At 38.6% G+C, this 13042-nt stretch overlaps 1 protein-coding gene across 26 annotated transcripts in view; it reads right to left on the bottom strand.

The window, feature by feature from the left end:
- REPS1 (RALBP1 associated Eps domain containing 1) overlaps positions 1 to 13042 on the bottom strand; it is a 112141-nt gene that overhangs the window by 71489 nt on the left and 27610 nt on the right. For all 26 annotated transcript variants that reach the window (XR_010600100.1, XR_010600099.1, XM_065590280.1 and 23 more), the window contains one exon: positions 11773 to 11969. Coding sequence is in view for 24 of the 26 variants with exons in the window: in XM_065590280.1 (XP_065446352.1) it covers positions 11773 to 11969 (197 nt within the window). In the remaining 2 variants the exon portion in view is untranslated. The remainder of the gene's footprint in view (positions 1 to 11772; positions 11970 to 13042) is intronic.

A 13042-nucleotide genomic window follows, 5' to 3' on the forward strand; every position in this document is an offset into this window, starting at 1 on the left:
TCTGGACTCACAGCATTCTTGAGGGACAACAATGGGGCCAAATTACACTGGTTTTGCAAATACATGAATATGAAAGACTAGGTGTTCATAAAGCTCTTTCACTTGTGACAGAAGCTGCATTTGAACCCAGGTCTCAAAAGATGAAAGGTTACTAACTGCATAACCCACTATTCCACCTAGCCCATACCAAATGAGTTATATTCAAGCAGTTATCCCCATTTCAAAAGCAAGTTAGAGGTAAACATATCATTTTAAATTAGTAGGCTACCGATATTTAACTTATTGAAATAACTACATCTGAATGTTTTTAAACAAAAAGAAAAGTGTGACTCCATCTAGGACACAGCTCACTATTGATCACACCCATATAGCGGCTATGGCATCAGAATGCTTGTGAAGGAAAGTTTTATCCTGCCCAGAACACAAGTGTGTTCGCAGCTCAGTTCCCACTGAACAAGGACAGGAATAGAGGATCACATGTGTAATCCCTACGTGAAGTCAGGTCTTCTAAACAAACATTGTCAAGTTGCCCCCTTTCTCCAAAAAGTATCACGCAGAAAATTGAAAAACATGCTCTCTACAGCTGTCTTTCCATTAAACAAATCTCCAAACTCTAACCAAACTATCTAGAAGGCCTTTGTTAACGAATCCAACAAGAGCCTTGTATACAAATAGTATCACCTGTACTTATGACTACAGTAGTTTAAAACAGCACACAACCTATCGCAGGAAACAGTATGCTACAGAAGTTATTTACTCCCTGATATCTTGAAAAACAGCATAGAAAAAAATGGAAATACCCTTTAAATCATTCTTCAAGAAATGAGGAAGATTTTTATTAATTAAGAATGGTGTTTCCATATTAACTAGCCCATACAGCTACAGACGAGGTTCAACCTCCCATGTAGCCAGTTTAAAGGTGAGCTGGCAAACAAAAGAGTGCTGTTCCCTATTTCTTTTTGATCTATAAACATAATCAACACTATAATGACATCAAAGAAAGGTGAATCGGGTCTCCCAGAGAGCAAAAAGCTTAAACATCAGTACCTGATTTCAGTATAAGACAACTGCACACTTTGAGGCACTTTATATATTAAATAGGCAATAAAAGTCACAAGTTTTCTTTTTCCTCTACAGTTCACCCTTAAGGCAGCAAAATTAATGTTGACTAGATATGTAAGCTACCTTTCCCAGAACTCTAAGAATGTACTTAAGGGTATACTAAAACAGCTCAGATCAGCTTCAGAAAAAAAAAAACATCCAAGAAAATTTCACCCAGAAATTAAAGCAGGACAAGCATTTAAGAAATAGTTTATTAACTACTGTTAAACCTGATGTTTGGTAGCCCAGCTTCAAGATTGAATGTCTAGACTAGACTGAGCTCTATTGTATGTGGGTGAATTATTAGACTATCCTAGTCTCAGGCACTACCTTTTTCATCTTGCCAAAAATTCATAAACCAGTATGCTGAGAGAGTTTAGTACTCTACAGTTATACAATTGATGGTGCAAGAATCCCAGACACTTCCCATTCCTCAACACAGGTTTCAATCTACATGTGATAATTTCACAACAGATTCTAAAACAAAACCTTTAGGGCCATGATTCATTAAATTCTAAGCTGCTTGTTACAAACGGTCTCATCCCTTTTCCTCTGGTTTCCATGCCCACTGGGTTACAGATAGGCCCAGTGTATTCTGCAGTTATGTTTGTGGTTGCAAGGGAGGCCTGCTATTTAATATCTCAGTTGTATCTTCACTATGAGTTAAAAAAATAACTTCCAAAGAAACATGGAAGAAAGGATAGTCAGTGGGAATCTACAGTGATAGTGTATTTAGAAAACGCCAGTTCAGTTACTGGTAAGTGAGCTTCCTTCTACACAATGAAATTTTGTAGTTTTTTGTATGCCTTTTTTTTTTTTTAATTAAAGTTAAGTTCAGAAGGAGGCCTGAGATGGTAAATCTCTGAAGTACCACCTCCAGCATAACCCCGGCCACAAATTATGGAAATTTTTAGCAAAAAAATGATTCAGCTACAGGTGAAAAAAGATTGATAATTTCTCTAACAACTAGGGCCTTATTCACCTTGTGTGGGCTTCTTGCCTGATGGGTAACAGATGTGTACGTACAGTAGGCTCTTTTCCTAGTTGCATAATTGGGGCAAGGATTACCTCCCTTTTGGGCTTCCTTCCCCCCCTCCTCCAAAATCCCACAAACAACAGAATTCTTATAAGGTTTGGTCCTGCCCAGAGAAGAACTTGTGGACATCTTGAGATCTAAACTATGGAACCTCCCTCCTCATCTAAGTGAGGTCTAGATAGGATAAATAAAAACAGATACATTTAAAAAAAGATTAATTTAAATTTGATTTTTTTAAAATTTATATTAAGTCCATTTTTCTTTTTAAAAATAAACCTGTTAATTAAACTTGAAATTATGACAAAAAGCAGCAACTGTGGTTCTTCAAGATGTGTCCCCATCTGGGTTCTCCACTTCAGGTGCACATGCACGCCATGCACCTATGATTGAAGATTTTCATTAGTAGTATCCATTCATCCTGCGCATGCACTGCTGATATCCTTGTGCTCCGCACTGAGGCTATATGAGGCTACATGGGCAAACTGCCCTCAGTTCCTTCTCCAACACTGAGCCTCAGAAGGAAGCCTGGAAGCAGAGAGGAAGGAGAGCAGGTAATGGAGCACCCATAGGGGAACATCTCAAAAAACCAGTTACTGCACAGGGTGAATAATCTCTTTGTCAGGTGACTCCCACGCAGTACCTCCCTAAGGAGGAGGAGGAAGCTTTAGAATTGAGTTCAGAACAGAGAAAAGAAGGAGAAAGTAAATAAGGAAGTGTTATTTACTCCTCATAATAGAAGACCTAGGGGTCACAAAATGAAATTAATAGGCAGCAGGTTTGTTTTAAACAAAGTATTTCTTCACACTGCACACAGTAAACGTGTGGAACACTTTGCCAGAGGATGTTGTAAAGGGCAAGACTATTACAGCATTCAAAAAATAACTACATAAGTTCATGGAGGATAGGTCCATCAACAGTTATCAGAGGGTAGGGACACCATCCCTACCCACCCTGCCTGTTTGCTTGAGCCTGGGAAATGGGCAACAGGGAATGGATCACTTGATTGCCTATTTTGTTTATTCCCTTTGAAGCACCTGGCATTGGCCAATGTCAAACAGGATACCAGGCTATATGGACCTTTGGTCTGACCCAGTATGGCTGTTCTTAGGTACTGTCATCTGCCTCATCAGATCTAAAAGCATCAGCTGAGGCATAGTGCCTGGAGAAGGTATGTACTGAAGATCATGTGGCAGCTCTGTGGATCTCAGCAACTGGGACACTTAAGTAGAGCCATAGATGTAGATTGTGACCTTGTCAAATAAGCTGACATCCCAGCAGGAGTTGTAATGCTGGCTTAATACACTCCAAAATCCATTTTTCATAGTCTTTGGATAGAAATTGCAGACAGATCTGAAAGTTCTGCTAACAAAACGAACAGTCTAAGACTAAACCATTTTGTATATCTCCTATCTAGATAGGGAACTAGATGTCAGGATGGTGTTAGAGTATGGAGTGTGGTCTCCAGGTTGGAATAATGTGGTTTTGGAAAGAAAACTCCTAGGTAAATGATTGATACAGATTAAACTCAGAAGATACTTTAGGAAAAAACCTGAAGTCTGGTTGTAAGGAAACTCTGTCGTTGTAGAATACTGTGAAAGGAGGGTCTGTCATTAAGGCCCCAATCTCTCCAACTCTGTAGCTCTGTCCTCACTGGTATTGAAGGAGCTCTATGGTACCAAGCCTTGAGAACAGAGTGTCTGAGGCTGCTGACCTGGTTGAGCAGCTAAGCCTTTTTGAGGTGGGTGAGCTCTTTTTAGGATCTTTAAAGGTCTGAGCCTTTCCCCTTTCTAGGAAGGTGTTGCAATGAAGTCATAGGGGCACTAGAGACCTCCGGAGACTGATGGACAGGGGTTTTTCCTGACACGAATCCAAAGCAGAGCAAAAGGAGCACTTCATTAACAACAGCTACAGCTTGGTTTCCTGGTTATTTTGTGCCCTGAATTTGAGGGCCAAACAGAAGTTGCACTTCTGTGGGATGTGCAACTCTCCCAAGCAGCAAACACACTTAGAGTGCGCGTCACTGACTGGGGATAGCCTCTCTACATGAGGTAATTTAAACCTTGGTGAACTGGAAAGGCCTGTGTCAGCGAGATTTCCGTGGAGGAAATAAAAATCTTTTCAGCAACCAATAACTACTTACAACTAACAAAGTGAGCCCTGGTCGACACTACAAAAACATATGTCCTTATAACTACGTTGCTCAGAGGTGTGGAAAATCCACACCCCCAAACAATGTAGTGATATCGACGTAGCACTGTATACATCAGGAGTTATGTCTACTGGAAGGCTTCTCCTATTGACATAGTGACACCTTGGGGAGGTGGAATACCTATGCCGACAGGAGAAGCTCTCCTGATGGCATAGTGCTACAGCAGCGCAGCTGCACTGATGCAACACTAAGTTTAGACAAGCCCTAAGTAGAACAAACTCTGCATGAGGAATGCACATGCACACATGATAAATTCAGTGGCAGGCCGATGCAGTGGAGAAGGAACTGAGAGCAGGTTGCCCATGCAGCCTGACATAGCCTTACTGCTGGGCACGATTATCAGCAGCACATGCGTGGGCCAAACAGACAGTGATAATAAAAATCTCCAATCAAAGGTGGGGTGCGTGGGGCACATGCACACCTGAAGTGGAGCATCCATAGGGACACTAACTCAAACAAGAACCTACATTAAGGCCTAAACTTATAAATTATTAAAATCAAATAAAAATATGCTGTATCAGTGAATTAAACGGTGCTGCCTTTTTAATCACACAGAATTTGGGGAGGGGGGGGAATGTAACTTCTTAGGTCTCCTCAAGATTTATAAATATATCAATCTTATTAATTTCAGTCTTTATACTTTTCCAAACATACGTACTTTTAGTTTCTTCTGCAGAAAAACTTTTGGTTTCGGTTTAGCTGGAAGTGCAGAGTATTTTCTACATGTGGATTACTTCATTCAAAGCTGAGAAACCAACTGGGAGTTGAAAAAGCAAGAAAACTTATTTTCTTGGGAAAGGATGAGTTCTAATTCTAAAAACCTGAAGGAATGGGGCCAGGTATGTCAAAGGTATTTAGGGTCTTAAAGATGCAAATAGGTGCTTTATTATTTTCAAAAGCACCTATCCTGCTTAGGTTCCTACTCCCATAGAGTTCAACTGGAGTTAGGCACCTAACCTGCTTGGGCACTTTTGAAAATCCTACTAAGCACCAAAATGCCTTTGAAAATCTGGCCCAGGTAACCAGAAACTGTCAATTCACTAACTTTAATATTTCCTTTGTTTAATAAATTAGTTTTGAAGGCAAAATTTGTTTTGATAAAACTTGTTTTTCTTATGCATCCAGAATGTTTAAAGTAATTTTATTTAACTAATAAATAGGGCTCTCAAACAATTACAAAAATAATTGCAATTAATCACAGGTTTAAGCGCACTGTTAAATAACAGAATACCAATTTAAAATTATAAATATTTTTCGATTTTTTCCCCTACATTTTCAAATATGTTTATTTCAATTACCACACAATACAAAGTGCACAGTGCTCACTTTATATTAGTTTTGATTAAAAATATTTGTATTGTAAAAAAAGATAATAGTATTTTTCAATTCACTTCACGCAAGTACTGTAGTGAAATCTCTATCCTGAAAGTGCAAATTATACATGTAGAATTTTTTTTAAAAATAACTACTCAAAACAAAATACTTAAAATTTTAGGGCCTACAATTCCACTCAGTCCTACTTTTTGTTCAGCCAATTGCTAAAACGGTTCTCAACCAGGGGTACGCCTGAGGGAATGCAGAGGACTTCCAGGGGGTACATCTAGATATCTGCCTAGTTTTACAACAGGCTAAATAAAAAGCACTAGCAAAGACAGTACAAACTAAGATTTCATACAATGACTTGTTTATACTGTTCTATGTACTATACACTGAAACAGAAGTACAATATTTATATTCCAATTGATTTATTTTATAATGTAAAAGTGAGCAATTTTTAGTAATAGTGTGCTGTAACACCTTTGTATTTTTATGTCTGATTTTGTAAGCAAGTAGTTTTTAAGTGAGGTGAAACTTGGGGGTACCCAAGACAAATTAGACTCCTGAAAGGGGTACAGTAGTCTGGAAAGGTTGAGAGCCACTGTGCTAAGACAAACAACATTGTTTACATTTACTGGTGATAATGTTTGCTGCCTGCTTCTTATTTACAATGTCACCTGAAAGTGAGAACAGCTGGGTTCTGCTTGATAACGATCCAAAGCAGTGCACCTTCATTTTCATCATCTGAGTCAGATGCCACCCGCAGAAGGTGGATTTCCTTTTTTGGTGGTTCAGATTCTATAGTTTCCACATCTGAGTGTTGCTCTTTAAGACTTTGACAGCATATTTTCCACGACTTGTCCCTCTCAGATTTTGGGCAGCACTTTAGTTTCTTAAACCTTGGATCGAGTGCTGTAGCAATCTTTAGAAATCTCATATTGGTACCTCCCAATAATACGAAATACATGGTAGAATGTGGGTAAAACCACAGAGCAGGAAACATACAATTCTCCCCCAAGGAGTTCAGTCACAAATTTAATTAACACTTTTTTTTTACATTAGCGTCATCAGCATGGAATCATGTCCTCTGGAATGCTGGTCAAAGCATGAAGGAGCATACAAATGTTTAGCATATCCAGCATGTAAAATACCTTGCAACGCCTGCTACAACAGTGTCATGTGAACACCTGTTCTTACTTTCAGGTGACATTGTAAATAAGTGGGCAGCATTATCTCCCATAAATGTAAACACATTTATTTGTCTTAGCTGAACAAAAAGTAGAACTGAGTGGACTCGTAGGCGCTAAAATTTTACACTGTTTTGTTTTTGAGTGCAGTTATGTAAAAAACATTCTACATTTGTAAGTTGCACTTTCATGATAAAGAGATTGCACTACAGAACTTATACTGAGGTGAATTGGAAAATACTATTTTTTTACAGTTCAAATATTTGTAATCAAAAATATAAAGTGAGCACTGTACACTTTGTATTTTGTGTTGTAATTGAAATCAATATATTTGAAAATGTGGAAAACATTCAAAAATATTTAGAATACCAATTTAAATTGGTATGCTATTATTAACAGTGCAATTAAAACTGCGATTAATCGTGCCTTTTTTATTTAATTTGTGTGTTAATTGCTTGAGTTAACTGCAATTGACAGCCCTACTAAAACAATTTTAAAATACTTTTGTATCTTTAATTAAATTCCGAATTTCCATCTGCATACAGTTTAACACAAATCAAATAAAATCATCTAGTAAATAAAGCATGGCATTCACCATATTAAAAAATTTAAAAAAGTAAAAATCTAAATAAAAGTACACTAAGCTACATAATTGGATTTATTGATACACATTTATTTAAGCTAACAAGCAGTACTCAATTTAGCACCCAGGGCTGGCTGCAAATCAACGTGCTTCCATTGTTATTACCAACCAAATGATAATGAACTAGGGATGTAAAATATTAAATGGTAAACTGGTAAGTATTAGTCCTATCGTTAACCCACCCTAACCATTAACCCCCTGCATGCAGGTCTCGAACTGGTTCTCCTGCAGCAGAGACCGGCCCCAGCCCCAGCCCCACACCAGCCAGCTGACCCCAGCCCCCTTATCTGGGATTGGTAAAACTGATCAATCCACCTCTAGGCAGCCACAACAGTGGTAGGGTATTGCCAGGCCCATAGGCGCTAACTCCATGCGTGTTCCACTGGTGGCCCAGTGCCTCCTGCAGATCAGCTGTTCCGCGGCATGCAGGAGGTGCTGGGGAGGAGAAGGGAGGAGCGAGGGCAGGGCGCGCTCGGGGGAGGTGACTGAATGGGGGCAGGGGAAGGAGAGGCCTTGGAGGAAGGGGTAGTGTGGGGGCAGGGCCTGAGGCAGAGCACCCCCCGCACATTAGAAAGTCAGTGCCTATGGCCAGACCTTCAGAGTAGACACGACAGTCTTTCATTAGTTAAAGCTATTAGAAAAAGTGCTTTTTTTTTTTTTTTTTGCAATTAGTTCTTATTGAAATGCCAAGAGTTTTGACCAGGTCCATTAATTAGCAAAGCCACTGTTAGTCTCCAAAACCCAAGTGAGTGTTCCTTCATTTCCTGAAAGACCCTGCTATGATCTGATTATGAAGAAAAAACACCAGAGTTATCTACAGAATGCTCAGAATTTTCATGAAGCTCCCCAGTCACCTATCCCTCCCCTTCCTCCTCTAAACTATGAACTCAGGCAGGGTAGCTTCCAGCAGATTAGGAGTCTGTGCTGTCTTTCTGGACTTTGGAGACAAATTAAGTGACTCAACATGTCCTGCATCTTGGACAAGATACGAAAAGAATTCTGAGCAAGAAGATACTGGGGCCACATAAGTCACTTGCCCCACAGAAATTAAATTGATAAAAAGGATCGTGAGGAAAAACAGTCTCCAACCAGCCAGACAATGCCTAGACGGCTACTCAAATCTTAATGGGTGAAATCAGAACCAAGGAGAGAAGTCTCAAAGAACTACACATCTGCCCTTCAGATCACAACCTGATATTCAAACTTGAAAAGCCACATCTGGAATACAGATTTACAGAGCAGCTCATTCATTTAGTATTTATCCCAATACTAACAGGTTCAAAGGGACAACTAGATTTTTACAGAAATAAGACTAGTACTTTTGAATAGGACACCCAACCCCAGACTGACTGTTTCTCTAAATCAAGAGAATGTCCAATATCACTTTACAAACCTAAAGCCCTCCTAAGACCACATATAACCGCCAATGGTGTACCAGATCAGACAGCAACTTCACTACCAAACTCCAGGAACCCTCAAAACCAATCCACTTGAGGGCAACATTTACTAGTCTGATCTTAGAGAGATTACACCAAAATAGATGCAAATCAAACATGGAATACCAGCAAGTCACTGAAAACAGCTCTAAGTGCTAGGATTGTTTCTCCGCTAAGAAGCCACTTTCTCAGATCATCTCCCTGCTTTGTTCCTTGTTCAATAAGGATGTCCATCAATGGAACAGAGGACTGTTTATATTCTAATGAGAGCTCTTTGTACTGATCCACTACAGGGGATCTTTAGGGATCAGATCTGTAGAAAAATATATAGGTTTCAGCCTCTGGGATTCTTAGGAACAAGCCCTTGAGGCCTTCATCAAAAGAACAACCTTTAATCATTTGGCTCTACTTCCTCCTCAAGGTGAATGAATACTGCACAAGGCTGAATGCCCTTTAAAGGCATTCCTCTACAAATAGCAGGGATACTACACATGTTAATCAGCTGCCAGTATTTTACCACAATGTAAGAGGTGTACCTTCTAAAGGCGAAGCACCTCTGCATCTACCAATCAGGCCACCAACTATATTAACAGAAAAACCCACTTGTAGGTAGGGTAATATAGTGACACAGTTACTAAAAGCTATCAAGAACACCAAAAAGAGGGAAGAAACTTGGAATGGATGTTCCAAAGCTGTGCTGGGAAAAGAATAGCCCCATTTATAACCACTGTTTGGAACCATAATTGGTGTGCAAGATCCTAATGTTACACTGTCATCTAATGCAAATTTGTTGTAGGGATCTGCAGAAACACTTTCCCAAAGGAAAATCCTTTATTATTTGGGACATAGAGCATACAATAGTAATCCATATATTGTCCTTTATCTGTGGCAGAGCTTCCACATATGTTAAGAGTTGTACACATGGACATACCATATGATCAAGAAACTCAACTTGTACATTTCATGACCATACAATATTTAATTTGAATATTTTAAAAGAAACAGACATACTTTGAAAGCCAGTAATTATAATTTTACTAGACATTAAGTTCCTTTCACTAGGACTTGAAGGCACAAAACACTTGGGTTTATGATTTTAAAGTAACTGACAACTTGATAGGTCTTAGATCAGAAACTGCAGCTGCTATTAAAGAGTAAATAAAGAAACCAGACACCATAATTGGGGTGGTGGACACAAATGCTATCTCAGCCAAACCAAGAAAAATGCCAGGTTAGGTCCATTAAGAAGGTTATACCCATCCACAGGAGCAACATGCAAGAGAAGATCTGAGATTCTTCATTCCTTAATGGGGAGGCACACTCTAGGGGGCTGCTTTACACCTATCTGTCCAGAGCTCCAGGAAAGATAGGATCATAATGGCCAAACTATCTTCTACAATGCCAGTGCTGCTTGCCCTGCTCCTTTTATCACACACTGCTCCCACTTTGAAAGCCACACTGCTGCACACAGACTGTAAGCTGCTCTATAGCCAACATACCCCCAAGTTTCTGGGTAGCATGTCTCATCCCTACTTTCTGTGGATGTCTCAACTCCCCTGATGGAGCCCAGGAGAAACAGGGCCGGCTCCAGCATTTCTGCCGCCCCAAGCAAAAAAAAAAAAAAAAAAAGCCGCGATCGGCGGCGGCAGTTCAGCAGCAGGTCCTTCGCTCCTAGAGGGAGTGAGGGACCTGCCGCCCCCGAATTTACTGGTTATGTTCTAAAAAATGATCAAAATACTAACGAAAAAAGACCACTTGAATAAACACCAATGTCTTTTTTGTTCTTATGCAAAAGAATCAGGAGCTCTAGTTACATTCTTGCAGTGATCTTCACCAAGAATTCACCCATGCTTGCTTTTACTGAAGTGGAATAAAAGTCACTGAAAGTGTTACACTCATTCCCTCAAAAACGAAAAACAGATGTTGAAATAAGATGAATTAATTAAGTAACACATTTAACTGTAGAATCTGATTAGTATTTATGATGTTGGCAAAGTTCTGGTTCTCATCTGTTGATTTAATCTATAAATCAGAGTGCTAAACTATTGAATAGTAAGGTATAGATAAATACGTTCCAAGGAAAGGTTAGAGCACCTGTTTCTTAAACAGTGTTGCATTTTTAAGGGAATGAGGAGGGGAATTATTTCTAACCCCCTCCAACTCCCCTCCCCCTCAAAAAAAGAACTGCTGGCTTGTCTTTGAGACAATAAATTTATATCTAGATAATTTATGTTTAATACATTACAAATTGGTTCATAGTCAAAAAATGGACATGTGTGAAGCCTGATTGCTTGGATGTGTATAAATATATACTTTAACTAGAAGTGTAGAAATTTTGGAAGTACATCTGCAGATCCTGTGAAAGGACATTAAATGTCACCATTTGGGATCTAGGCAGATTTTAAATGTTTAAAAGCTTAGCTTGATTGGAAATAATTAGGAGTTGTAGTATCAGTTATGAACTTAAACACTATATAGTTTCTTTTAGAAGAGAACGAACTTACATAAACCAAACCAAGCTATCATTTGACCCCTCACAATAAGCCATTACCCTCATTCTCCCTTCCCACTCAATACTTTGTCAGTTATCATTACTAATATTTCCAGACTTAGATTTTAAGCAGGTCTGAGCAGAAAACCTGTCTCACACCTCAGGTACCACACACATTTACAAGCACTGCATAACTAAAATAAATAATAATTAAGTTTTCATATATTTAGTAACACTTGCATGAATTTTTTTTAAAGAAGCTAATCCAAAACAATAGTGTAGTAACACTAGTGGGACCCACATCACTGTGAGGCACCATACCTCGAATAAAAGTCACTTAAGTTTTAGTTACCTGTTGATCTGTTGATGTACGTTGCTGGACTGCATCATGGCTCACAGAGCCTTTTTTCACTTGAACCCGGCCGGGTGGGGGAGGAATTACACCTGAATATGGGGTTGAGTTATCAGCATCTGAAGAATACAAGGCTGTGTGTCTCAATTCCTGTTCATTCTTTGGACCAACAAATCTGGGTAGAGGGAGGTCCTTTACTGTTAAAACAATGATATATATTAAGAGTAAAGGATATTTTTTATTATACAAAAGAAGAATACTTAAAAATGACTAGTTTAAAATTTAGTTCTATATTAAAAGATACTATGGAATTTCATATCTGTTGTCTCTCCATGACATACATATTGAGTTTGGTGCAATATACAAGCAAATGAATCCCGAGATTTTTTTTTTTTTTTGGCTCATGCTACACCACTGTAAAATTCTACATCACAAATCCTGTTTGTTACACCTATGGAACCACACAGTTTTCTATAGGGTTCCATGAATGCAAGATGACCGTTTGGTTTTGCAATTGTGACTTAGAATTCAGCTCATTCTTGCATAGCTATATAGGCATGTTAATTATACTTTCTATTACAGTTTTGCTTACTGTATAAATTTGATCCATCACAAGTTCCAGGCATGCTTGAAAAGTTATTAAAAGTCTTTGCACTTAGGGTGCTTCATCTATAGATCTAGAAGTTAAAAACTTCACTAAAGCATTTAGATATAACAATCTATACAGGGAGTAAAGAAGTGGTGCCTTTTTTATCTTCACAGTAGAAACCATAATTCAGCCTTTATTTCTCAAGACTTAGCTAAGTATTGCATAAACACATTTATTACTCATCCACTTTAATCTTGTTTCATCTTTTCTACATAAGTAGCTAATAAGCTATTTTACAGATACTACCAAGGGATGTTCAGTTACAGTCAGACTTAGCAGTAATTTCATTATAAACCCATTTTTGAAGTCTACACATGCAACTTTACCAAGCTAAGAGGTACACAGCTTTACTCTGTCTCCCCCGGAATAAATTTTGTTTCTCAGAGTGTGAGAAATCATCTCAAATAGCTCTGCCATCCCTCTGAATCCTGACCTGTAAATGGCCTTCCTAGTCCACTGCCAGTGAAGTCAAACTGTGCAATTTGTTGTATAGCTTACTTGTAAAAATTTTTTGAAGAACACACATTTGCAATCAACTCATTTATGAGGTAGTTATCTAATTTTATGTGGATTAATTTTATTATATAAAAATTAAATATACTGGTACTATTGAGAGTCATT

This window comes from Chrysemys picta, chromosome 3 (assembly GCF_011386835.1).
Source record: "Chrysemys picta bellii isolate R12L10 chromosome 3, ASM1138683v2, whole genome shotgun sequence".
In the NCBI taxonomy this organism is placed as follows: domain Eukaryota; kingdom Metazoa; phylum Chordata; order Testudines; family Emydidae; genus Chrysemys; species Chrysemys picta.